The 25,508-nt window shown below is 47.7% G+C and overlaps 11 protein-coding genes across 11 annotated transcripts; 5 read left to right on the top strand and 6 right to left on the bottom strand.

Moving 5' to 3' along the window:
• Positions 1 to 436: 436 nt before the first annotated feature.
• ASPWEDRAFT_95565 (ankyrin repeat domain-containing protein) lies at positions 437 to 2,896 on the bottom strand (the record flags this gene model as incomplete). Its single annotated transcript, XM_040839607.1, has 2 exons — positions 437 to 760; positions 2,744 to 2,896. Coding segments are annotated over 2 exons (477 nt in total), but the record flags the coding sequence as incomplete, so codon positions are not given.
• A 2,660-nt stretch (positions 2,897 to 5,556) lies between these two features.
• On the bottom strand, positions 5,557 to 6,703 carry ASPWEDRAFT_185845 (uncharacterized protein; the record flags this gene model as incomplete). The annotated part of the gene is made up of 4 exons (XM_040832104.1): positions 5,557 to 5,820; positions 5,888 to 6,137; positions 6,202 to 6,318; positions 6,387 to 6,703. 4 exons carry the CDS (start codon positions 6,701 to 6,703, stop codon positions 5,557 to 5,559), a joined length of 948 nt encoding a protein of 315 aa, XP_040687149.1.
• A 361-nt stretch (positions 6,704 to 7,064) lies between these two features.
• Positions 7,065 to 8,357, bottom strand: ASPWEDRAFT_71001 (uncharacterized protein; the record flags this gene model as incomplete). The annotated part of the gene is made up of 4 exons (XM_040839154.1): positions 7,065 to 7,478; positions 7,535 to 7,779; positions 7,852 to 7,943; positions 8,002 to 8,357. The coding sequence occupies 4 exons, from the start codon at positions 8,355 to 8,357 to the stop codon at positions 7,272 to 7,274; spliced, it is 900 nt and encodes a 299-aa protein (XP_040687148.1). The 3' UTR covers positions 7,065 to 7,271.
• A 731-nt stretch (positions 8,358 to 9,088) lies between these two features.
• ASPWEDRAFT_174873 (ankyrin repeat domain-containing protein) lies at positions 9,089 to 11,332 on the top strand (the record flags this gene model as incomplete). Its single annotated transcript, XM_040831285.1, has 1 exon — positions 9,089 to 11,332. The coding sequence occupies one exon, from the start codon at positions 9,089 to 9,091 to the stop codon at positions 11,330 to 11,332; it is 2,244 nt and encodes a 747-aa protein (XP_040687147.1).
• Positions 11,333 to 11,732: 400 nt separating this feature from the next.
• On the top strand, positions 11,733 to 13,913 carry ASPWEDRAFT_185842 (uncharacterized protein). Its single transcript, XM_040832103.1, has 3 exons — positions 11,733 to 12,826; positions 12,876 to 13,306; positions 13,366 to 13,913. Exons 1-3 carry the CDS (start codon positions 11,863 to 11,865, stop codon positions 13,774 to 13,776), a joined length of 1,806 nt encoding a protein of 601 aa, XP_040687146.1. The 5' UTR covers positions 11,733 to 11,862; the 3' UTR covers positions 13,777 to 13,913.
• A 70-nt stretch (positions 13,914 to 13,983) lies between these two features.
• On the bottom strand, positions 13,984 to 14,889 carry ASPWEDRAFT_43530 (uncharacterized protein). The gene is made up of 3 exons (XM_040836045.1): positions 14,545 to 14,889; positions 14,256 to 14,477; positions 13,984 to 14,196 (listed from the first exon to the last, which is right to left on the bottom strand). The coding sequence occupies exons 1-2, from the start codon at positions 14,630 to 14,632 to the stop codon at positions 14,290 to 14,292; spliced, it is 276 nt and encodes a 91-aa protein (XP_040687145.1). The 5' UTR covers positions 14,633 to 14,889; the 3' UTR covers positions 13,984 to 14,196; positions 14,256 to 14,289.
• A 672-nt stretch (positions 14,890 to 15,561) lies between these two features.
• On the top strand, positions 15,562 to 16,320 carry ASPWEDRAFT_623110 (uncharacterized protein). Its single transcript, XM_040838640.1, has 2 exons — positions 15,562 to 15,925; positions 15,996 to 16,320. The coding sequence occupies exons 1-2, from the start codon at positions 15,744 to 15,746 to the stop codon at positions 16,234 to 16,236; spliced, it is 423 nt and encodes a 140-aa protein (XP_040687144.1). The 5' UTR covers positions 15,562 to 15,743; the 3' UTR covers positions 16,237 to 16,320.
• A 621-nt stretch (positions 16,321 to 16,941) lies between these two features.
• ASPWEDRAFT_70998 (uncharacterized protein) lies at positions 16,942 to 17,716 on the top strand (the record flags this gene model as incomplete). The annotated part of the gene is made up of 2 exons (XM_040839153.1): positions 16,942 to 17,467; positions 17,576 to 17,716. Exons 1-2 carry the CDS (start codon positions 17,024 to 17,026, stop codon positions 17,714 to 17,716), a joined length of 585 nt encoding a protein of 194 aa, XP_040687143.1. The 5' UTR covers positions 16,942 to 17,023.
• A 365-nt stretch (positions 17,717 to 18,081) lies between these two features.
• ASPWEDRAFT_70997 (uncharacterized protein) lies at positions 18,082 to 20,874 on the bottom strand (the record flags this gene model as incomplete). The annotated part of the gene is made up of 7 exons (XM_040839152.1): positions 18,082 to 18,505; positions 18,567 to 19,046; positions 19,106 to 20,092; positions 20,144 to 20,440; positions 20,492 to 20,578; positions 20,634 to 20,740; positions 20,784 to 20,874. The coding sequence occupies 7 exons, from the start codon at positions 20,872 to 20,874 to the stop codon at positions 18,299 to 18,301; spliced, it is 2,256 nt and encodes a 751-aa protein (XP_040687142.1). The 3' UTR covers positions 18,082 to 18,298.
• Positions 20,875 to 21,592: 718 nt separating this feature from the next.
• On the bottom strand, positions 21,593 to 22,285 carry ASPWEDRAFT_96868 (uncharacterized protein; the record flags this gene model as incomplete). The annotated part of the gene is made up of 1 exon (XM_040839616.1): positions 21,593 to 22,285. A coding segment is annotated over one exon (693 nt), but the record flags the coding sequence as incomplete, so codon positions are not given.
• A 1,739-nt stretch (positions 22,286 to 24,024) lies between these two features.
• On the top strand, positions 24,025 to 25,392 carry ASPWEDRAFT_61505 (uncharacterized protein; the record flags this gene model as incomplete). The annotated part of the gene is made up of 3 exons (XM_040838579.1): positions 24,025 to 24,085; positions 24,153 to 24,388; positions 24,444 to 25,392. Exons 1-3 carry the CDS (start codon positions 24,062 to 24,064, stop codon positions 25,390 to 25,392), a joined length of 1,209 nt encoding a protein of 402 aa, XP_040687140.1. The 5' UTR covers positions 24,025 to 24,061.
• Positions 25,393 to 25,508: the final 116 nt, after the last annotated feature.

The following is a 25,508-nucleotide window of genomic DNA, read 5'->3' as shown; positions in this document are numbered from 1 at the left end:
GGATGGGATAATGGTTCCACGGACGATGAGGGGAGAACGTGGCATGTGGGGTAATCGCGTGATGTGCCTCGGCTGTCGGGATGCCGAGAGATGTGGGGTTATCAGATGCCGATTATCGATTATGTATTATAAGCAATTTTATTGATATCTAGCTAGTATTCGAACCCTCCTTCTAGAATTAAATTCTTCATGAAATCAATGGAGTCAGCCACGAAAAGTCGCGGATGGCAGCAGTCTCTTCCCGCATGTGTTCAAGCAAGAATGCTATCACTTTTCGATTGCTGTGTCTGTATGCATCGCTCAACGCCGGCCAGCCATAACGGTTTGTATAAAGAAGGTCAGCTTGCGCTTTCAAAGAACAAATCAAGCTGACTTCTTCCCTCAACCCAGCCCAGTTCAAAAGGGTCTTTCCATCTCGATCCCTAATCAGTGGATCAGCGCCGGCATTCACCAACGCCCTGACAACCCCTTCATGCCCCTCCTTTGCTGCAGCAAGAAGAGCATTGTAGTTAAAGTTGATTCTGTGATCAACCTCGACCCCTCTTTCCAACAACATCGTGACAATTGTCGCATTCCCAGTCTTAGCAGCGAGCACCAATATGGGACAATCGCCTGAATCATGTAACCCTATAGGATCAGCACCGGCCGCCAGCAAGAGTCTGACAATCTCAACACGTTGCCTTTTCACCGCTTCAATCAGCGGAGACAGCCGCCTTTTGCGCACACGGATGGGAGACCTGAATGGATTGATTGCATCTGACTCGATTCTCCCGTCGTGACGTTCATCATTAGATAAAGGATCAATGTCAACATCCTTGCGCTCTAGAAGAATCTTAACCGCTTCCGTCAATCCCATCTGCGCCGCCAGAAACAGCGGGGTCAACCCATTATGGCAGCTCAAATTAACATCTGCTCCATATTGGAGTAAAAACCTGAGTATCTCCGTATTCTGATATATAAATGCAATAACAATTGGTGTGCGCCTGCATCCGTCTCGAACATTCACCGGCGCGCCATGCGCCAGGAGAATTCTCACAATGCTTAGTTTTTTATACTTCACGGCTACGCACAGAGGCGAGTATTCGTACCAGATCATGGACATCTTATCTCTCTTCTGCTTCTGATGCGATTCGTACCTACCATCTGGTCCGACCTTCAATGGACCAATATAAGCCCCATGTTGGAGTGCCTTTAACACGGTGTTCTCTGAGTTATCCATGATTGCCCTGTGCAGTGCGTAGCTTCGAAATTGAGAAGCATCTCGCTGGTAGAGTAGGCTATCGAAAATCGCGTAGAGTCTGGTATTCGTCCTGGCTAATGCGTTGAGCTCACATTCTTGTGGCAGGTAGCCGGCAATTATGAGAAGGAGTTCGTTTGGGAGGGTACTGAGCGACATTGTATCTCAGATATCTTTTTTTTTTTTTTGACTAAAAGAATAAAATTCTCATTTTGAGCGGATGGACTGAAATGGTCGTAATTTTTGGATCGAGCGGTTGGTGATATGAGTGAGATATACCGGACTGAGTGATGCCTATAATTCCCAAAAAGGAAATATTGCCTATTTCGAAAGTATCATTTTATCACAATGATAACGACATGTAATCTGCTCTTACCTGGCATGATACTAATTACAGGCATCACACTGTCATGTTCATGCATATCACTGCTCGGCACAGTCAAAAAGAGGCTGTCCATGGTCATGGAAAGCACGACACCATAACGCTCAAAGACGACTGCAACTGTTTACCCCTTTCCGCGAAGGTTGCTTATATACTGATAGCAGAGCCTTCTAGCCAAGAGAACCGTGGCCTCGATTGCATCCTCTCTTTACTTACCATGTGCAGGGCCGATTTACCGAAACCGAGGAGGCGCATGCCTAGGCGTTTGAGTCTAGAATGCACCGTTGGCTGACTGGGCATTTGGTAGACATAGCCTACAAGGGCACAAAATACATATAGAACTAGCAAAGCATTAATATTCTGGTAGACTAGCCTCCATATACCAAACTAATATATCACTGGACGCAACCACGAGTATTCCTTCGCAAAAGTAGTTGCCTCCTGCATATTCTCAAGCAAAGCTGACTCTGCCTCATTATTGCCATACTTGTTTGCCATATCGATTGCTGTCATGCCCTCTTGATTAATGGCGTATAGATTGACTCCTCGAGATAGTAGGAATTAATCAGTCTCTCCCCTCCTTTCCTCGCCGCATGGTGCAACAGCGTCGACCTATCTTTCGTAGCCTTCATCTGCGGGTCGATTTTGGTGGCCTTCAGAAGCAGCCTCACAACACCGTCGTGTCCACATATCGCTGCATGAACCAACAGATTGTGCGAAGTATAAATCAGTGTTGGCTGAATCTGCACACCATACTGCAGCAGCATATTGACAATATGCACATTGCCAGTCCCAGCGGCTACCGTCAACACAGGAACACCATCAAAACCACATAATCCTATAGGATCAACACCAGCTTCCGGTAAGATCCGGACAACTTCGACGTGCTTTTTTTCTATTGCAACCAAGAGAGGTGAGTCGAACATTTGGCGAGCATGATCCTCAACTGGCTTCTTCGCGTTCCTCAAGGCAGAATTGAAGGGATCGTTATGAACTCTGTAAGGTACATAATCGAGGTCAATTTCAGGATGCGCAACGAGTAGTTTTACTGCTTCTACATAGCCGTCTTCTGCTGCATCATAGAGTGGGTGCCCAAAATATTGAAATTCCTGATTGACATCCACACCGGCGTCGAGTAAAAGTTGAATCATCTCTGTATTCCGCCTGTGGAATGCGAAATATAGTGGTGTTCTTCCTTTACTATCTTCCCTGGACGCAGATCCACCATGCTCCAGCAGGATTTTCAGGATATCCACTCTCCCACGATGGGCAGCATAGCATGTGAGTGGAGCTTCACGCCAGCCCGTGCAGACAGTGTCTGTGTCTGTATCGTATTCTTCCTACTCCAGAGTGTTTGATAACGGCCCCATAACTGAGTAGTTTTAGAAGAGTGCTTTCCGGCCCACGTCCTACTGCGTAGTTCAGCGCATCGCTTTCAAACTTATGTACCTCTCGGTAGTACAGAATAGGGTCAAAAATGCTGTACATTCTGGTGCTCGTCCTGGCTAGTGAGTTTAAATCTTCTTGCAAGAGCACATATTTGCCGATGATGACAAGAAGCTCATTTGGTAGGATGGTGAGCGACATTATGCCAGGACTCTGTATTGAATTTGATGTGACAGTCTGACGGTAAAGGTGACTTGCATTGATGTAGAAGACAGCCGTATTGTGTTGATATTCCGGTGGCGTTGACGCGTACAATCCCAAACGTTGCCTACAATAGGGACAACTCTATCATTATGACCACCACACATACCTACTTTTCTCGATAAGAATTCAGGCTACAACTTTTTCCTAGAATTAGTATACTTCTTTACGCTATCTCATGAGCTCTACCGTATCGCAGTCACATACACCCAACGCAGAGCAAAACACTACATATTTTATTCTAATTCCCCATTTACCAGATCATCACACTTTCAAGCTAGACATCCCGATAGAAACCACAAGATACTATTTCCTGACCGCCAATCTACGAAATTCAACAACCGAAACACCCATCGAGTCCCCCCACCACACATTAACGTCTTACCATGCAGGAATATAGATTCTCAGCCATCCAGCTTTTCTGGTACCCATCTATCAGGGAATGAGCATGGACGGACTGAAGTTGCCAAGTCAGACATTCTACCAGTGACGATCATATTTGGGTAGATCTGCTGGATCGATACGAGCAGGTGTGATGCTAATTTTATACAAGCGATGTAGAGAATACATATATGATGAAAATCCTCACGCTCAAACATTAGAGCAGACTCCATCACGCTTTTCTGTAGCGACAAAAAAGTGGCCAAACACAAATCCAAAAACATTAATTACAGAAAGATGACAGACGCTCTCAGCTAAGAACCTATCGTGACGCCACTTGAGTCGAATATGCCCGTAAATATCCTATCATTGTTAGGGAAGCATTGTTTTGATTTGGCCAATGGATAACCCATTGAGGCCCAGTTGTCAAATGGGTCGAAAGGCCAGGGCGAGTCACCATTCTCAGCTGTTAAGGATGGAGCAGCATCATTGATGAGACGACTCTGATCTCCATTCATCCCTGAAGTAAAAAACCCAGATGCCATTTCACTGTGTTTCAACCTGCCCCGATCTGAGGAATGCCCTCCCTTTTCTAGTAGGCCCAATGAGGCCAAGACGTTGTGGGTCGGTGGTTGCTTCCCTAATTCCGGCTGTGAGACCATTCAGCGTGGCATATCCATCGGTACAATTTCCGGAGTCCTTGGACGAGCCTATCTGATGTTGCCCAAGCATCTCCACGTATCTAGCCAATTAAATGCGAGCAGTGAAGCCAGTCACTCAATCTCTCTATCTCAAATTGCATCTACGTTGGTCTAAATCGCCTACCCTTTCGGATATATGCGATGAACTGTTCTCCGTAGTTTGGTAAACGTGAATTGTACATCATTCATTCGACATGGACCAGAAGGAGTGGAAATATCGCACTGTGCTCAGTTAATAGGTGATCCAGATACTTGGTTCGATATACATAATGTTAGCACATTCCTTAGACTTTTTCAGTCGGCATCTATCGCATGCTTTGCCGACTCGCTTACGACTGCCATGGCCGTCATTAGAAGTCGACTGATGCGATTGATTTGTTGACGCGTCCCGACATTCCATGATCCTGATATGAAGAAAATGGGGGGTAAGATATTGACCATGCTTTCCCTCTTCGCCTAAATATGAGGTAGCCGACATGACTCAGTCCCTGGGTCTGTAGATCACGCTGTAAAAACATGCTTCATGGATGGAAGACTCGGTTCGGAGCAAAACGACGCTGGTAAGACAAAGGTAGGTACTAAGATTCCGTTCCGGGATGTGGATCTTGAATTGGTCCGGGCTGTGAATCTCGGATTCCCGCTCGGATACACGGACCAGCGAGCCAATCAGAGCTGTATCTCCCTTCCGTATAGATCAGGGAACAGAACAACAAACGCCGGCATCCTCTCGCTCGGAATTTGAACTCATAACCACTTTTTCGAGTCCAGAAGATTTTTCCTAACTGTTTTTCCTTTTTAATTCCAAGTACGGGACGGTTATCATCTCTTTATATTCCCCCTCCTTCCTCTTTGCTCTGGCATAGGGACACACCACGAGATTCGTTACAGGAACCCACTCTGACATGGTTCTAGTCTCTGCAACTTGGTTTGCCTAGCCCAATCCCAGGATATTGTACATCTGTTACCCACCGACTACCTCAGTATGCCAGAAGATTCAGTAAGTAAACAAGGGCCAAATGGTAAATTCATGTCACACTAACGTGTGCAACACGAAGCCCTCTCCCATGGATGGAGATAGGGATAGGAAACTACCGGTGTATCGGCCTGATGGACGTTCCCTGGGCATCACATTCTCCAAAATCACGGCCATTGGCGCAAGCGGCTCCTCCCAAACGGTGAATAACCCCACTTCTCTCAAATGGCGCAGGCTAGAGACTGTCTTTGAGGCCGGGGTCGGGTTGATATTCAGGTCGGCTTTGGCTGACCGCTTCTTGCTGGTCTTTCACCATTGTGGGCAATTGTTTGGTGTTTCCCACTCGCTTGCTAGATGCGTGTCGGACAAAGAGGTCGATAGGGGCAGTGTCAGCCGTGAAGAATTCTAAGAGTTTACTTTTGCGAAGAATAAGATTTTCGCCATCGTGATAGGCTTTGATAATCCGACCATGCTGGCCCATGAAAGATAGAACAGTGACCTGATTAAAGGTGTTAGGAATCTATTAGCCCAGAATCAACCATTCCCAAGGGAAGGGTACAGCATACCGGAATGACCAGATGCTTCTTGAACATATCATGTGTGAGTCGGGTTTCCATAGCGGCCAGGATTATCAACAATTCCCCCCGTAGTAGTTTGTCCTCCTTGACCAGGTCATTCTTCAGGAGTAAAATAACGTGAGGCGCCTTCTCCCCTGGTCCCCTTGACTCCCATACACCTGTAGCGCAGAATCTAGAGTATACCCCAGAGAAAGTCGAGTCCCAATAGTCGTCTTTGAACACCCTTTCCGTAAATCCTCTAAGTCGATCAGACATTCAAAGTTAGCGATGCTGATTTTGTTTGGAAGACAGATGCAGCTTACTCTTGATGTCGCCATCCCGTGAGTGATGCAAGGGTTTTCCCATGTCCTTCGGGGATAGCGATTCTTTTTGCGCCGGCGGATTGCCACGCGATCATCGTACACAGGCAGTCCGCCGCACTGAAAAGGCCGAAGCGAGTGAGATCACTAAAACAACCACGCTAGATTGAGTGTCCTTATCTTCTGACATCGGATGATTTTGCAGATCGTCACGAGAAAGCGGCTCGAAGAAAGACCACGTCGATGTGTCTCCGTGATCGGTGATGTCAAGCTCTTCAACTTTGAGACTAAGGTTCTGGATATCATCGTCGTTTAACGTGGGCTTGAGGGTCTGTTTGACATCCCGGAGTAGACTGATAACCGAGTATATTAGACGTTCCTTTTGTGACTCTTTTTGGATATCAGCCTCTCCGGAAGGTACGGTGTCGTCTGGTATGGCTTTGGATGGAGTTTCCTCGAGGACGTGGTCCCCTTCATGGCTTTTCGTTTCGGTTGATTTCGGCATGGCGAATGCGAGAGAGGAGTGGGAATAGTATTGAGGCAGTGGATGAGGTGGGCTGGTAGTGAAATTGTCGACTGTACTGGGTAGAATATCTCGGTAAGGAAGGTCAAATGCTGGCCAACTTTCAAAAGCAAAGGAAGAAGATGGGAAGAGATAGAAGAGGAGAGAAAGTGGAAGGCTGAAACGGTGTTTGTCTGCCTGCAGTGAATGCGCGGATGATGCGGAAATGACAAGCACAGTCAACAGCAATTACGATGGAGATATAGACTGAGAAAGGGTCCAGCTATAATTCTAAGGTCTTCAAGGGCCTTTAAATAATACCAAGCTCTGTTCATCAACATGGATGAACCAATGGATAATGGTGCCACATCTCTATACCCCCATCAATTGTAATCAACTAGACTTGTAGCAAAATGCCAAACAGACTCACACAGCCAAATCTTCCTAGGCGACCTTGATCCCTTCGCCAAAAGACATTCATACAAAGGATGGCAATTTTTCCTCCATACCTTTCAGCCATTCAGGTCTTAATTTCAGGGTCCATGCAACTACATGTACTGTCTGGCATCTTTTATGATTGTTCTTTCTTTACAATTTCGGGCAGTTCGCCAGTATTCCCAACTCGCTTGCTAATGGTGAAACGAGAAAAGAGGTCAATGGGCGATGTTTCAGCGTTGAAGAACTCGAATAATTTGCTCTTACGAAGGGCGAGATTGTTGCCATCGTGATACGCCTGGATGATCCTGCCGTGCTGTCCCATGAAAGAGATAATCATGATCTATATGGAAGAAGATTCATGAGAAAGAGTTATTATTGGGATGATAAGAGGCATACCGGGATGATCAAATGATCCTTGAAGATCTCACTCGTAAGTCGAGTCTCGATGGCTACCAGGATTGCCAGCACTTCGCTGCGAAGCAGTTTTTCCTCGTTGACTAACTCAGTCTTCAGCGTGAAGACGAGGTGAGGAGCCGTATCTTTCCCTCGTGCCTCCCATGAGCTTTCGGGGCAGAACCTGGGGTTGCGTTCAGAGAATATCATGTTCCAGTAGAAGGGTTTGAACATCCACGGTTCAAATCCTCTTAGTTAGTTCAAAATACAAGGTTAATGGATTTCTTTCACTATAACTAGTCGATAGATTAATGACTTACTCTCGATATCGCCATTTGTTAAAGGACGCCAGAGTACCTCCAAGTCCCCCAGGGAGGTCTGGTCTCTGCGCACCGCTGGAGACCCATGCCACCTAGCCACACAGGCAGTCTGCTGCAGAAAAAGCACCAAATAAGGGCAAAACCTCAAACCCTCCATTTTGTGCTAACAGCCATGACTGTGTAACTTCATCCTCTGAAATCGGATATTTCTGCAGATCTTCCCGGGAAAATGGTTGGAAGAAAGGTAGCCACGTAGTCTGACCTCCGTCTGTGAGGTCAAGCTCTTTAATCTCCAGTTCTAACTTGGAGATATCATCGTCACTCAAAGTTGGGCAGGGTATCTGCTTAACCTTGCGATAGAGAGTGGTGATCGAGACGAGTAAATGCTCCCTTTGCAACCGTTTAGTTCGAGCCTGCCGTCGAAGGCGGCTTTTGCCTACTGTGGCATCTAATGATTTTGCCGGCAGCAGGCATAACCGCGACATCCAATATGGAATAGCTTTCATTATGGCCGATATAGACGATGAATAGAGAATGGAATTGGGAGTGTGAATTTGAGTTTGTCTGGCTGGTGATGATATGGATGGATGATGCGGATATGACAAGTGCAGCCAGAGTGAATACCAGAGGAGGTTTAAATAACCCAACAGCTGAGCTACAGCGTAAAGAAATCAATAATACAAGAACACCCTGAAGCGTGGCTTTATGTTGTTAACCAGGGGCATATCTCGCAATGGAAATGTCAGCTATGCAGGACAGGAACCAGACGAGAGGAAGACGTGACTGACTCAAAACAGCTGTCTTTCCATTCCGGAGATTAAGATAAAGACACATGAGCCCTCTATTCAAGGATGAGGTCGTGAACGCTTTCACTACCACGCTGATCAAGAGCAGCCAATGACAATGCCCGATGGTTGGTGAGTGCCCCATTGCAGAAAATCCTATCGTTCCTTGGAGACAATTCTAACTATCTTTCACTCGTATTGGCTTCAAGACCGGAACGAGCTTATCCACATCAACCGGTCCATCATGGATGCATAAAACAAAAAACCGCCCCATGCCACGTCACAAGCATTATTATCAACCAATCAGTGTAAAAGATTCCGCGAGGCTGAACATTACCTGTTTGGGTTGGTAATCAAAAGATCCACAAAGGCGAAGATCAACTGCATATAAGTTCAAGACATCCACGTTTATTCTCCCTCTTCAAACAACAACCGTTATCCCAGTTCACAGAATGAATCCATCACAACCATCGCTCCTCTCAGCCGCAAAAGACGGCGACGCATCAGCGGCGCAACTCCTCCTGCTGGAAAATAAAATCAACCCCAACAACCTCAGTTCCATCGGAAGAACACCCCTCTCCTGGGCCGCAGAAAGAGGCCATGAAGCTGTCGTCGAGATATTACTCCGCGATGCCCGAACAAATCCGGACACAAAAGACTTCTATCGTACTGTCGCTGAGCGAACTGCCTTGGAGACAGCAGACGCCGACTGGGAATTCAATCGCAAAGTCGATCTGGACTCGGAGGAAACCAACTACCGGACGCCACTATCGCGGGCAGCAGAGAATGGGCATGTGGAGGTTGTCAAGTTGCTCCTTCAAGATGGGAGGGTGAATCCCGACATGCACGATTCGCAGGGCAGGACGGCATTATCATGGGCGATGGGGAAGGGGCATCAGGATGTTGTTAGATTGTTTCTGGGAGATGGTCGTGCGGACCCCAACTACCAGGTCTCAAAGGGGAGAACGCCGCTATCGCTCGCTGCAGAAAGAGGCCATGAAGAGGCCATCAAAGTGATGCTGGAAGATAGCAGAGTCAAACCCGATATTCCAGACGCCCGAGCCAGAACAGCATTATCGTGGAGCGCAGGGGAGGGGCACGACGGTGTGGTCAGATTGCTTCTTGCAGATGGCAGATCTGATATCAGTAGTCAGGACAGGCACGGAAATTATCCACTCTCATGGGCTGTCGAGAGGAATCACAAAGGCGTTATCGAAATGCTTCTGGACGCTGGCAGTGATCCTGACTTTCACGACACCGACCGAAGAACGCCGCTGCTATGGGCTATGCAGAACGGCGAAAAGGAAATGGTCAGACGATTGCTGGACGAGGGTAAAGCGAATCCAAACTGTCAGGATTATAAGGGCTTAACACCGCTATCATGGGCTGTGGATAAGGGGTATGACGATATGATTCGATTATTCCTCACCGACACAAGAGTCAACATGAACCTGCAAGATGCTGAAGGTCAATCACCACTTTCACGTGCCGTGAAGACGGAAAATACGGATATCTTGCGGCTGCTTTTGGCCAAGGATGGCATCGAAATCAACATTCAAGACCAGAACGGCCGATCTCCATTGTGGCTTGCCGCGGATTTTGGACATGAAGCCAGTCTCAACACACTACTAGACCAAGATGGTCTCGACATTAACCTCAGAGACAAAAAGCACGGACGAACACCCTTACTCCGATCAGTCGATAAAGGCCACTCCCGTCTCAGAGACCGGCTTCTTGCTGTCCCTGGTATCGACGTGGAATCGAAAGACTCCAACTACGGCCAAACAATCCTCTCCTGGGCAGCCTGGAGCGGGGATAATACAAATTTGGATCTCTTCATGTCAATGCAAGGCATCGATGTCAACTCCGCCGACAATGACGGTCGAACACCTCTATCCTGGGCCGCAACGCGAGGCCACCGCGAAACCGTCAAGAAACTTCTCGCGAATCCAGCTGTGCGGCCTGATCTGAAAGATACAAAAAACGGCCAGAGTGCGCTATCCAGAGCCAGCGAAAAGGGAAAACATGAAGTCGTACTACACCTCCTCTCAGAACGACGGATCGATCCAGATTCCAAAGATAACAATGGCAGAACACCACTCTCATGGGCCGCGGGGAATGGTCAACAGACCGTGATGGAAATACTGCTGGCAGACCCCCGCGTCAATCCCACCTCCGAAGACCACGAAAAAAAGACCCCATTCGCACACGCCTCAGCCAACGGCCGCGAACGAGCAGTCTCCCACCTCCTCCAAGACCCCCGCATCAACCCCGAAACAAAAGATATCCACGGCAACACACCACTCGCGCTCGCCTCGATTCTCGGCAAGGAAAGCTTAGTCGAGCTCCTCCTCGCCGACCCGCGCGTCGATCCAAATTCAAGAAATAATAAAGGAAGGCCACCGCTCTCGCTGGCGGTGAAGTATTACTCGCGGAGAGCGATCGAGGTGTTGCTCAGGGACTCTCGCGTCGATCCGAATGCAAGAGATGATAAATGGTATACGCCACTTATACTCGCTGCGAAGTATCAAATGACGAAGGTGGTAGAGATCTTGGTGGAGGATGATCGGGTTGATTTGAGGCTTGTGCAAGGTGGGAGATCGGCAATTTTATGGGCTTCGTGCATGGGCGACAAGGAGACGATGAACATCTTGGAGAGGAAGCAGCTGGAGAGACAATCGAATGATACTGGATAAACGGATAACGGATTTTGTGGAAATACACTAAAAGGAAAGCATGAGCAGAAAAGATGGAATATACCGAGTTCAGAAATAACATGACAAAATATTATTCCAAATTATGCACTGGTAGAAATCCATACATGCACTTCCATGTAAGGCAATATGTGTACATACAATTAGAGATCACAGCCACATAACGGCGTAAAGCAAGGGCGCAACAGCCTCAATTCGGCCGAAGGTTAACTTCCGGGAAAAGGATCCGGGGAGACCAATCAGAGAAAGGATAATGATGCGATAAAGAATGGAATGAGATCATGATCAGGTGGGAAGAGTTGATGCCTGAGAATGAGGCTCTATCCAGACGAAAGAAGGGATGAGTTATCTCATGGTGTATGCACCATCAGAGGCGCCAAGTGAAAAACGGCAGGCAGAAGAGACATACAGAGCACGAATGCAGGCAGAAGAACAGCTGTTGCCTGTCCTTGCTGTCTATATAACCGCCTTTCTCGTCATGGATAATTGCATCAACTGCAACGATCTCGAAAATGGCGGATTCATCCTACGACCGGCTAACAGCGCACTCGTTGAGCCACTACACCTCCAAACCCGCCTTCCTGCACGATGCCCCTGTCGTCGACCAAGACGGCTTTCTCATCTCCGCCACACGGGCAGGAGGACCTTACCTATGTTCACTCCCAGCCACCTGCGACGAAATCTTCCGCTGGGGAAAGAGAGACGAAGCCCCGCGGGTGGAGGTGGACGTCCAAGCCATCCTGCGCGACAGCAAAATCAACTACCGATCCGTGCAAGTCACCGGTCGAGTCTCCAAGGTTGACCCGGAACCTACACCCGTTCCAACCGTGCTCGTGCATGCCAGAAGACGGTCTATCCTGGAAGATTGGTGGGGGTTGTCGCGCAAGATCCACGCGTATGTCAAGAAACAGCTCCCAGGATTCTGTGTCGAAATTATCGAGGACGCAGTAGATATCGAATCTTTCTGCTACCCTGTTCTGCTGTCGGACACGATCGTGGAAAAATGGCCAACAATCAGACAGACTATCCTGGTGGAATTGCAGAACCAGCTCTGGGACTGGACGGCGCTCGAGTGCTGGCGATTCGGTCGCGATGAGAAGAATATCCTCAATAACCCGGTCACTGTGATTGTGAGTGTGCTCAAGAGAGCGGATCGAAGTTTCGATACAAACATGCAGTGTATCCGCGATATTCTGGCGTATTTTGACGAGCCAAATGTTGACGTTCTGTTTATGAAAGACGAATCGAAGGACTACGTTTTACTGCCCGAGCATGCATTGTCCAGAAACGCTCAGCCGGGAGTCAGTATAGGGATCAGGAACTCCTCCGCTGGTTCGTCTACCCTTGGTGGAGTAGTCGAAGTGAGATTCCCAGGGAGCCCACGATGGAACCCATACGGGCTCACATGCTTCCACTGCATCTATCCTCCAGAGGAAAATCGGGAAAACTTCGCCCTCACCACCGAGGAGGAAGAATGTGAGTTCATAACCCTTGCATCCCGATTCAACTACTTACACGGTGATAGGCTTATCAAAGTGGAAGCTTTCCCCAGTCGAATTCAGCGACCCAATGTCTCAAAAGCTTCTCCAGGTCGATCACCCGAGCCAAAGAGATCTAGACGATACCATCAGGGAAAGAACCCGGTGTATTAAAGCCATCCCAAATGACGACTTCAAATATATGACCCATTGTATAAACGAGGCAGAAAAAGAGTCGAAACAGCCACACTTCACCAAAAGGGCGGTGAACTTCTACAACAGCACCATGGACAGGATCGACGCATTCTCAGCAAAGCTACGCCCGTTTGAGAGATTACGATACACGGGCGAGTTCTACCTTGGCGAGGTTATGGCTGGGAGTGGGCTTCATCGCACTAAGCCTGCGTCTGAGATCTATCGTTCGAGACGGGATTGGGCGCTTATTAAGATGGCCCAGGACAGAGTTGGTGATAATAAGGTACGTTCTGGTGAAGCCGTATTCTGTCTGAACCTCTGCTAACCATCTGTCATCTGTAGCCTTCGGTCGTGTCTGGCTTCAAATACTGCATCAGCCCAGACCTTCGCTTCAACTCCGCGTCTCCCATCCATCCAGGTCTTACCGACTTTTTATTCAAAGTCGGAAGATCCACGGACCTGACTCGTGGGGTGTACAGCCCTCTTGAACAAGTAAGGATAGCCAGAGAACGCGACGCTGAGGGGGAGATGGCTTTGATTGCCACGTTAGAGCATGCGATTACCAGTAAAGGGGAGGCCAGATTTGCCGAGGCTGGAGACTCTGGTTCCTTTATCTTCACGAGGAAAGGAGACGTGGTTGGGATGGTGATGGGTGGGTTTGAGAGGAAGAATACGGTGTATTTTACCCCGATTCAGGATGTTTTGGATGATATCAGAGAGGTTACGGGGGCAGAAGCTGTTAGGCTCATGTAGAATAAGCGGAATTATATGGAACATGTTCTTTGTATCAGCAACTCCTTGTAGAAAGTTTCTCTGGCCCGTGAAATGCGACAGATTCGGTGTCATTTCTTTGGCTTCTCTGCTATAATTCCAGAGATAGAGCATTCTTCCCACAGCAGGCTCTCGCCAACCAAACTACAACCTAAAACTCTACAAAGAAACAACAAAGCAAAGAAGATAGCGGCATCAAGCCATTTCATTGAGCTAAGAACTAGCCAATCGTAAAGAAAACCATCATAAATCATCTCCAAGTTTCCCACGAATATCCCCACCGATATCCCAGGTACTATCCATCATCCACCGTGCCAAAGCAAAGGTCATCGTTATCCGATTCCGATGAATCGTTCGCAGTCGTAAGACGCTTCAAGGTAGCTCGACGAAACATCGTAAAATCTTCGACAAACAAAACATTAGCACAAGCAACAACCAAACATCAGAAAAAGCAAACTCACTCGGGGTGTCCATCTCGACCGTCCATGTAGACCGTTACAAGCAGCGGTGGTTCTTCAAGTCGCAGCGGCCACTCTTGCACTGGATGTGTCCGCGACAAAAGACGCCCGGGTCGAGCAATCCGATGCAAAAGTTGCCGGAGCAGTGGTAGTCCTTGGGGCAGTCTGCATCGCCGTTGCATCCGGCGGCTTCGCCACCAACCATGAGGATGTTGGCGTCGGTGTCTAGTTGGGTTGATGATCGTCAGTACGCAATGTAAAATTGAGATGGAAGTTTGAAGGAAAGAATTACTCTTGTCAGCCACGTTTTCGGTGGAAACGACAGCGGCGCTGGCCATGCCGACGACGGCGAGGAGGAGAGTGGAAGTAGCAATCTTCATGGTGAAAAGTTGAATGTGGATGTGAAGTCACAAAGAAAGAGAAAGTAGATGTTGAAAGGAGAAGCGATCGATCGTGAGCAAAAGATCAGAGAGAAGAACGGTGAACGATGAGGATGGATGAGGGAGAAACAAAGAAAGAAAGAAGAGGGGAAGTCCAGGGATTTTATAGACAAGACAAAGAAATGCAAAAATCTCCTACAGAGTCACTGGGAATGAAAAATTTTTCTCTCTGAGCAGTGAATGAAGGTGAATTCTCTAGCGCCATTCAGTCCCTCGAAGCTATTCCCGGATCCAGTGATATGGCGCAGTGGATGTCTGCCAGCTGATCCCTGGTGGGGCAGAGGCAATTCCCTCGACCTCAGGATCCTCCCAATCAGGAAGGCCTACAATCCCGGTGTGAACTTAAGGAGAATTCCATGCCAGCTCCACTTCTGTCAGTCCATCACTCTCTTATCTCACCCGAATGGTGGAGTTCGACTGGGTGAATGGCTACTGGCCAAGCTTGGTGGCGTCGAGGATGGACATCAGGTCGAATCCGTACACTGCAGGGAATCGTTGTGCAGCGTCTTTGTTTTGGAGATATGGGAAGGAGACTTTACGCCAGATAGAATAGGATTTTGGAACACTGATTTGTTTACATTGAATCGCAGGATAGTAATACTAGATGAAGGGAAAACGCCTAGCTCCTCCTACATGGATTCCTATCGAAAATACTCATTCCAACTCCTCTTCTCTATGTCTTCTTAGAGCAACTTGTCTATCTTCGCCTATATACTCGACGTTCTTTCAAATCACCCAATTACCCACCATGACGACCTCAATTTCCCTCAAGCTTCTGGTCATTGAATCACACTTCAGTCCCCATCATCGATAACAGAGACGATAACTCCATGGTACCTTATATCGACCTCAGATTGTCCAGCAATGGGTTCTCAGATCCAACATCGACGCGTGCCCGTGACTGCAGAACCAGTGCCATATCTATCTGGGATTGATTATTCCTCAATACCTTCCAGCATTCCACTCAGTCGTTTTGAGGCCTAGCTCAGGCAATGTCGTCGATCCCGACTCTACCTTTACGCTCGTCTCTGCTGGGTTGAGCCCGGCTTGTATGGCTTATCGGGAGCATTCCCATGTCTGTGTTGACAGTACGGATGATGCAAGCCATGACATCACCGACTCTCAGTCCAGTCTCTCCGTCCACCCTGAGCAGCATCCAACAGACAGCTCTTTGGTCGACCTTACAATTGACTTTGGCCCACAACAAGAACAAAACGAAGCAATCAAAGGGGGGTCAGTCCCAGTCTTTACAGACTTACTCCATCCACAGTACTCTTGCTAACTCCTCTACCTCTCACGATAGGAAGATCAACCGTTCCAAGTGCAAATGGGAAGTTGCACCTATTCGAAATTTTTTCAATCGAGATACTGACTTGATGAGACACATCAAACACATCCACGTTTCACCTCGAACATACTCATGTAATATCAATAGATGCCGCAAATCATGCAGCAGGAAGGGCAACTTGATGCAACATATTAGAACTCACCAGAAGTCACACCGAGCCCAGCTTGACTTGGTTAATGGGTCTAGTGTCGAATAATCCACTCCATTTCAACCAGTTGTTCTGTCTGCCTGGATATAAGCAGTGCCAACCTGCAGTATCATCGTTCTATATGCCTTCTGGCTAAGAAGTCTGGGAATGGGACTGTCCATGAGTGCCGGGCAATGACAAGGCTGGGATGACCGAGTCCGTGATGCGTGGCCCAATCACATCAATGATCCCACGGATAGGCGCAATCGCACCTGCGAGCCCAGTGGGGATTGCATAAGGTGTGATTCGTCTGTTTCAGGCAGTGTCCGAGGAAGTAAGCTCTCGCAGAGGTTCATTCCATAGGTAGTCCTGATATTGATGTGTTGTGCGCCTGTATTACGCTGGCATAGGGCGGGGAGAATTTCTCTGGTGGAGACGTCATCCTGATGGACCCCAGTGGGTAATTCGGAACCCCTATTTCTAACCCTCTGATTTGTAGAAAGCGCAAATGGAACCATTCGTGACAACTAACCTGCAGAACCTACGTGGCAAGGGAAACGGTGGCCACCTAATGCATGCAGGTCCCTCGTGAGCGAGGTAATCTTGATGGCGCTGACCATCATCGGGCTAATATAGCGATTGTCTATTTTAGAAGTTGTCAAACAGTCAGTCAATCCAGCAGAATACTACGAAATCAAAGTCCCATAATCGCTATTTTGAAAATGAATACCAGGCATCACTTGACTACATCCTGCTATTAAAACAAACAAAAATCTTCCTTCCATCCACGTAATTTAAGAATGATTCCATTTCCCGACATTTTGCCAAACCCAATAGACCTATCCAAATCCTAACCATGTCTCATTTTGTTCCATCGAGTGCCTCACCAGGCAATTCATTCTACATTGACCCAGCCGTTGTTTCGTCTTTCATGAGCGACAGCAGCCTCGTCATATCCCCCCAAGGCTTCGGCAACCCGTTCCCCATCTACTCCGAACCTGCATCAAACATCTCAAACAATACCCCGATGCAAACTGAAGACATGCTCCACCAATCCATGTCACCTTATCTAAGCCATCACTTTAGTCCAAGCTTTGCACATGCTTTCCCTGTCCTTGATGGATCGATTTCAGGCTACACCAGTTTTGGCTCGGGGATCTACGATCCAGGCGCTGCCAGTAATAGTGTGATCGACAATCACCCCAGCACTCCTACCCATGCTCAAGAGGATGAGGAATCGAGAGACGGCTCTGCAGTTGATTCTCCGATCTTCGAATCTGGCACTGAACAGCAAGATGGAGTCTGTCAAAGAAGGTTTATTTCATCTACCCTCCCTGCCCTTTTTTTTTTTTTTTTTTTTTTTGCCAATCGCATTATTTCTAATTCCTTCAATAACTATCAGTCCTAGGAAAGCTCTCCGATACCAATGCAAATGGGAAGGCTGTACATCCGAAAGGACATTCAACCGCGACGCAGAACTGATGCGACACATAAAGAATATCCACGTACGACCTCGCGCGTATACCTGCACCGTTTCTGGATGTCGTAAATCCTGTAACAGAAAAGACAACCTGAAGGAACATATAAAATTGCATGAGAAGTCACGGAAAACCTAGGAGTGGTTGAGAATCTCAGATTCCATGCTGTTTTTCGGGTGATTTTGTCTTTCTAGATCTTCTATTTTTGCTTTTACGTCTTTTCGTTTTTCGTCGTTCCCTTTTTTTTTTTTTTTTTTTTTTTTCCTTTTCTCCGTATATTTATGATTATGATTTACGCATGTGCACTTTCAGATTAGTCGAATACTACATCACTTACTTTCTAAATTACCAAACCCTCAATCGAAGATACTATCGAGACAACGAATCCCTTGGTTATGTAGGAGGCCGGAGGTACGAACAAGCGGAGACAGCAAGTGGGGCGGAAAACGGAAGCGGGAATGAGCGAGCGGAGAGCGGAGCCCGGGGAGAGTGGAGACACAGAGGAGCGGAGTCTACGAAGGGCGGGAAGGGACTGTTCTTTTCTGTCTTATATTTTCTCGGGACAGGATATGCTGTGCTGGGTAACGGACTGCACGTCGAAAAGGCTACTAGCTGGAAATCCAAGTGGCCTAACTGGGATCCTGCCTATACCCTCAAACCCATATGTCCCTCCTGGTGTCCACTGGTCTAGGCTTTGAAAAGACAAGTCCCATACTCGTAACCACATTTTTCCACCCAATCTGCAATCCGGATACCACATTTCCTCTTATCCAGTCCCCGTGGCTCAAATGCCTGTAGTTCTCTGTACCAAATACTTCAATATGCCCGAGAGTCAACATTCGACCTAGACTTGTCCGGAACTATCGGCACAATTAGCGTCCAAACACTCGATACTATGTCCGAAAAGATTGGGGTACTAACCTGAACCGCGTGAAGCTTCGATGTGTAATTTTGAGATTCATCACTGCCGAACAGGAGGTTCATCATCTTAATTCTTTCCTGTTCGTCTGTTTGAAAGTCGATGGTATGATTGCTGCATTCATGATGATCCTGCTCACCGTTTTCAACTCCGGCCACTTCTTTTGAACCATCGGTGAAGTTAATCGTAAATCCACTGAATTCTTTCGGTCCTGTTGCTGCCAGGGACTCTGAAAAGTAATGTGCCTGGATGGAAGTGATCTGTCGTTCTGCGAAGTCGAGAAAGAATACCGGAGCACCCACACGCAAAGGACCTTGGCCATGAAATCTCACAGATAGATCACCCAACCTATTGCCAAGGCTGTATTCTGGGGGAGGATAGCGGCCAATCCACCGAGTATGGTAATAGGGATTGGCGCCTATTTGGTAAACCATGCTGTGTAGATGTGTGAACATGATGCCAAAAGTCGTTATATTTTCGCGCTATCATAGTAAACATGCATTTTTTGACCTTAAAAAGGGTAAAGGGTTCCTATCCTTACATTATATTCACCTGTGATGCCAACGACTTGCATCCCATCTACGGCGCGAATTATTTGCACCAAGTCCAGGTCGGTCCATTTACCCAGTCTGTGTTTAGGCTCCTTCGGGCTGTCTTGAGTAAGAATGCCCAATCCATATATCGAACAGTACTTTTCTTTGTCAGATTGAAATGGGCCTTGTGATATCAAAAATCCGGTTATCACGGTTTCAGGGTTGATCGTAACGCTTTCGGTCGAGGTGCTCCTATTTCCGAACAGTCGGCTCGATTCTTCGCCATACAAAGCGAACTCAATTCCAATAATACACCCGTCAATTCCAAAGTGAGCTGTTATCGTATGAAGCTCCTCTGGTCTATCAACACTAGGGATAAAATAGACGTCCGAGAAGGCCTCAGGCACAATGCTCGTTTCCCTGGAAATAGGCGCAAGTCGATATTTTGCCAGATTCTTCATCTGAGTACGCACACGTCCAGACTCCTTTCGGGTCTGTGCAAAACGTCTCTCAATGGCACCTAATATGCGTTGGCAGTTGAGCCAGATTCGATGTCGATTCTTAATCTGCAAATAGTCTGTGGCTCCATCGTTACGACCAGGCAAAGCTGATACGTGCTTCAGCAGATGGAAGAGGTGACTGTATTGGACACTCTTCTTTTCCTGCTTTATTTGATTCCGTAGTGTATCTTCTTCGTACCAGGGCATGTCAAGGAAGATTCGAGACTTCCAGAAGCTGCCCGTCACATTCTGCCCCGTGTATCTGAACGATGGGCTGGCTATAAATAAGTTCATTGCAGATGGAGATGGAAGAAAATCCAGTATGATCAACCGAATATCATGAGGAAGACACTGGAATCCATCTGTATAAACATTTGGCCCTGACAGAGACTGCTGCTTGCTGTGTAAATTGAGTGTTGTTGTGGTTTGATTCCTTGACGATGCGGATATTAGAGACGCAAAATCAAAATCTGGAAAAGGGTCTGCCACAAGCCACTGTCTTTCATTAGCCACCAGATCATTTCAAACGCATTTCACTACGCAAACCTCGAATCCTGGTCGTGGATCCCATTCCTGATCTTGAAATCTCCCGGTGCCGCCATAGTTGCCATCATCACCCCACCTAATAACCGGCTCTTCGAAGTCTCTCACTCGCGAGCTCATCTCAAAGGAGAATTCACGAATACTGAATGGTCTTTTACGCGAAACTGTTTTTTTGTGGGCTATTCTCAATATATCGAGGCATGCGTCATGAACCAGATATGCCTGTCCGCTGTGAATCAGCTCGTTGGTCCCTTCCGGTGCCAGCTCGAGGAAAACATCACCAGCCTCAGGAGCATATCCCTAGTTCAGATATTAGCGGACATTCGTTTTTGGTTCTGGTTGTAAACTCACAGGACATGAGATCATGCTGGGGTCTTCTGGGTCCGGGTCATCAAAAACTGGCAGATGGGCAAATACCATCCGGGTGTGATCGAGCCACTGCATCAGAAAGGCATATTAGGAAGGTTTATCTTCAAAAGGTAATTCTATGTACCTCAATCTGATCCCAGTGAAGTATTGTCCCATCGTATCCGCTACGCGATCTGCAGAATTCATCATGTTTATCTTCAAAGTCGTCTGTTCTACTGTTGCTATTTTCTTCTGTTCGTTATATCATTAGCTAGAACGCACCTATTTTATTTACCATGAGACCTAGTTTTTACCTTCATTGCTTTCATCTGAGTCACTTGCGCCACAGTCGCAACTGTCATCGTATGCGTTCCAATCGTGGCCATCAGGGAGTGTACTGTATTTTTAGAGGTTGAGTGAACAGATAGGACCCCCGCAAATATTGCAGAAGTAAGACATGTCATCATCCATTTTGACTTAAATCCTTCCAGGCCCATCAGAGGGTGGGGAAATATTTCCATGGGATCTTCAGAGAAGAGAAAACGACATGTCCGAAGAATGATGTTTATCGCTGGTTTTGAGCAACTGGCTGTGATTGGCTCGCGTATCCGCTGCTGTTCACTGGGGCAGCAACAGCGAATAATCGACAAGGTAAGTTTCCAGTTTCTAGGAATAACAACCAAGAGTTCAGAATAATGATTATATTTGATGTACATATATTTGGGTATCATAAATTATTTCCAAGTACACTCCTCCCAATAACAAAGACTATTTTCTTGTAGTTGCCTGACGTGATATCTCTGCACTCGTTCTTGGCTCAACGGTTGAAAGACCATCCCTGGTGTAGATGAGATGGTCCGATGATAATACTCGAGGAGGCGACAGTACATGTACTTGTGATTCGCTCATGGCTATTTGACGAAAAGTATTCTCTTGTGTAGCCACATGATATCCCTCCCCTTGCCCAAATTCAGACTGCTCGCTTCCTCGCCTGGGTTCGCCAGTACTCATGTTGTGATCAGACATTAGAAGATGAGGTCCAAGCCGGAAGGTCTCCTCGGAGGAACACCATGCAGGGAGGTTTTGGCAATTGCAAGGACATTGTTGGACCAGGTTGAGCAGTTTGTTGAGAGCGTAAAATTCCAATTTCAAGTTCAGGCTGTAGCAGAATGCTGTATATCCCACAGCGATGGTGCGAAATTTAGCAAAGGCTACCATCATAACGGTTGCGTTGACAATGACGACGATGCCGTTGGCGATGATCAGGTTGAGAATGACCTGGCGTCCTGCGCGGCCTTTGACGGCCAGCACGGGTTTGAGTCCGCAGACGGCTTCGTATATGTAGATACCGCAGATAATGAACTCCTGAACACTTAGGCCCGTGGCCACTAGTTTTATGTAAACCTGTTCGGGATGGTAAAGACGGGGGTCACCACGGGTTATGAGGGCGTAGAAGAGGGCCATGACTGGAATATGCAACACCAAGAAGGTAGCAATTATCATGTACAGCACCCATCGAATCTTCCGAGAGTCGATAACAACAAGATGGAGTCGCGAATATAGTGCCACGGCTTGGCCTGTAGTCATGGCCCAAAGACCGATGAAAATGCCGACTGACCACCCTATGGAGGGATCCTTCAAATAGACGTATATGATACCAAAGGCTACATTCACGATGGTACCCCATGCCGCAAATTGCATGCTCCAGAAGTATAGTCCATGACGATTCTTGAAAGTGACGAATATCCAGAAAATGATCTCCAGCGAATTATAGCAGGCAATCGATGCAAAAACAATAGCCACCACAACGGAGGGTTCAGACACGTGGTGGTGTATGGGAGCATCCATGTCTTCAGGCTAGGGTATCCTTGCAATGTGCCTTGAATCTTCGATCAATGAGGGAACGAATATTGAAAACAAAAAATCAAAGAACAGAAGCAAAAAAGGCACCCATGTCGGGGGCCAGGAATGAATATATGAGGTATAAGATTAAGTCCCTACGGGATGCATGACAAAGAGCTTGATCAAGCTTTCCGATTTGGAGACGATAGCATCAACGTCCATCGGGGTAACAGTGACATCTGACAAGGATATGGATCCATTGGCCAATCGCCACATACCAGATCTTCCCCTGGTACGGGGGGCAAGTTGAGATCCACCCGAATCACGATGGGATATGTGGAGCCATCTTGCCTTCATCATGTTCTTCGCAGGTCGAGACATTATTTAGAATCGATCAATCCCGTCCCTGTCAAGGGACTGTCCATTTGGGATTTGCCATTAGTCAGTGGTGGGCGATAAAGTTAGCCTTACCTGAGTCAGCATTCGGCGCTTTTGATGCTCTATCGCTGGAGAGGCTATCAGAATTGCTGCATGACACGTCCAAATCCGAAAGATATCACACATGCTGCGGCGCGATCTAGTCTAGTTTCGAGAATATTGACCAACGTTCAAATCTCTGATGACTTGGTGCAATCATTCTTTGGATGTCATATTAGCGCATACAACAATTGCCTTATCAACGTCCAAGTGTCGCAATACACAGAGCAACAGTCCTAGTGCGCGACGGTCCGAGACAAGAAGCAGTGAGCTTAACAGGAGACGGACCACGGATTGTGGGTTTCTCCTGAAAGAGCATGTCCAAACCTTATGGGGTTCATGACATCGAGGTCGGCGGCTGCGAACAAAGAAACGGCACGACGTTACGTTCTTGGCAGCACATCAGGAGGCCGCCACTCAACAAGACAGCAGATACAGGACTTTGATTGCCTTGGTCGAGGAGGCTAGCTAGGCAGAATCGTATTTAGAGTAATGATGACTCCATGACTCCCAATATTGGTATTTTTGGCCATTCACATTGCACCCGACAGTATGGATGAGAAGAGACCATTTGATACATCAGCATTTGGGCTCCTCTGGCTGTTTCTTCCATCAATCACAATCAATACTGGTTGTACCTATTCCGTAAAGGTCACGAAAGAGAATTTGGGGTAGTCAAGCCGTGTGTTCTGGATTCCTCCTGATCTGTCAATCCACCTCGAGCCGATGTCGCATCACAGCAGTGTGAGGTGGGCTTCCTGCCCTGCCATCTTTCAAGGACTAAGCTGAAGATGATCTGTTTATTCCTGTCTACTGCGACTCGGTGTTAGTGATTTTCCTCCTATTCTTAGCACCGGTAAGTCAATGAAAGCAACAGGAATAGTTTGCCATTTTGAGTGTAGCAAGACTTTACTAGCAGAGTGGGATTCAGTCCATCATTCTCTTTCAAATCCAGAGCCTGAGAACACCATCCTCATCAGATGAATCGATGACTTGGAGCGTGAAGATGATGAAGGTGCAGAGGAAGAAGATGCGCACCAGACACGACCAAAACGGCAGGTGGTCTGTGCGGGAGCTGCCAAAACGCTGACGTTGTTTGCATCGCTTCATCATCGCCCACTTCTGCCTGTCGCCAACCCACCGCTCATTCCTTTTTCCTTTCTTTTGTGTTACTCTCTCCTTCATCTAAACTTGGAAATGCCCTTGCATTGATTACTTTCTCTTCCTCTGTCTCTCCCTACCAACAAATCGGCCATGGTGTCTCTCTGGCCCTGGAAGGTACGTTCTCCGTGTCCGCCGAGTCGAGGCATAGAAAAGCGGTCAAAGACTCACATCTCATGCGCAGGGCGAAGACAACTCTCCAGCGTCCTTTGAAAAGGCACTCTCGAATCTATCCACCAAGATCACCCAGGCGACCGCACGATTAGACGTCCATCGCCAACATGCCCGTCGCTTCAAGGCTCTCTGGACCTTATACACTTCCTTTGCCTACCTCCTTTATTCGATCATTCTGGCGTTGGTTTTAGGGTGGCAAAATTGGGGGATCGTTGAATACTCCGCGGTTGCTGGTGGCCCAGTCTTGTATGACTCCTACAAAACCCTTTTTCCCTGGCGCAATTTCTGATTGTTTGGTCAGGATCTACACCGTTCGCACAGCAGCAGGTCGGTTCTTCGACTACCGCATCTCCAAAACGCAGCGATATCTCGACGACCTACAAAAACAGCGCGAAGAGACGATCGAGAAGCTCAAGGCTGCCACAAAATACAATTCTACACAACAGCTGCTGGAAAAGTATGGCGGGGACTCGCCAAAGCCGTCGCGTCCCAAGGGCGGTGACGAGAAACGGAAGACTGAGACAAAGCGCAAGCCCTCAGCACCGCAGCCACCGGTAGCACGAACAGGACTCGCGCCCCCACCGACCGCTAATATTCGAAGACCAACCCCTAATCAATCGCCCGTCCCCTCTCCGAACCCTCCTCCCCCTATTCCTCCGTACGCAACCCAGAACCAACCTCAAAACTTCCCTCCACCTCCACCCGGCGTTGATGAGCCTGGGTTCGCTCCGAATGCTTTTTCCAACTCCGCACAATACGATGAACATCCCCACTGGTACGACCGCCTCTTGGACGTTCTCTTGGGCGAAGATGAGACACAGCCGAAGAATCGGATGGTCCTGATCTGCGGTACTTGCAGACTAGTCAATGGCCAAGCACCACCGGGTATCAAAACACTGGAAGAGCTCGGTCGTTGGAGGTGCGGAAACTGCGGTGCATGGAATGGCGAAGAGAGCGAGGCAAGAAAAGTCCTCGCGGATATCCGAGGTCACTCGCAATCTGCCACAGATCCTGCCTGGGAACCGGTTTCCAAAACTGAGACCGATAATCATTCCTCTGGGGATGAAGTGACAGATGATGGGGTCATCGTTGCGGGCAGTGAAAACGATCAAGATGAATCGCACAGCTCCGATACGGGATCTCAAAATGAGCCAGACGAAGAGGTTCAGAAAGAGGAGGAAGCGTCAGAGCCGGTTGCCCCCAGAAGGTCCACTCGTGCACGTTCCAAGGGCGGTAACAAGAAGGCATAAACCTGTACGACTGTATAAGCAGGAGATATATTCATAGTCTCCTTCGACTTTTGTATTCTTTGACCATTTAGTTCTTTTGTTTTCGGCCGTTCACTACTCGATGTTTATCGAGAATT

Source organism: Aspergillus wentii, assembly GCF_001890725.1.
Source record: "Aspergillus wentii DTO 134E9 unplaced genomic scaffold ASPWEscaffold_6, whole genome shotgun sequence".
Classification (NCBI taxonomy): Eukaryota; Fungi; Ascomycota; class Eurotiomycetes; order Eurotiales; family Aspergillaceae; genus Aspergillus; species Aspergillus wentii.
The sequence above is the reverse complement of the archived record's forward strand: the minus strand, read 5'-3'. Positions and strand labels throughout refer to the sequence as shown.

Excerpts from the sequence above, each read along its gene's own strand:
- ASPWEDRAFT_43530 (XM_040836045.1), bottom strand. The coding sequence starts at position 14,632 with ATGAAGATTGCTACTTCCACTCTCCTCCTCGCCGTCGTCGGCATGGCC. Across the intron at positions 14,478-14,544 it reads CGAAAACGTGGCTGACAAGA|ACACCGACGCCAACATCCTC; the intron begins GTAATTCTTTCC and ends CAACCCAACTAG.
- ASPWEDRAFT_623110 (XM_040838640.1), top strand. The coding sequence starts at position 15,744 with ATGGCTTATCGGGAGCATTCCCATGTCTGTGTTGACAGTACGGATGAT. Across the intron at positions 15,926-15,995 it reads AACGAAGCAATCAAAGGGGG|GAAGATCAACCGTTCCAAGT; the intron begins GTCAGTCCCAGT and ends CTCTCACGATAG.
- ASPWEDRAFT_185842 (XM_040832103.1), top strand. The coding sequence starts at position 11,863 with ATGGCGGATTCATCCTACGACCGGCTAACAGCGCACTCGTTGAGCCAC. Across the intron at positions 12,827-12,875 it reads CACCACCGAGGAGGAAGAAT|GCTTATCAAAGTGGAAGCTT; the intron begins GTGAGTTCATAA and ends ACACGGTGATAG. Across the intron at positions 13,307-13,365 it reads ACAGAGTTGGTGATAATAAG|CCTTCGGTCGTGTCTGGCTT; the intron begins GTACGTTCTGGT and ends TGTCATCTGTAG.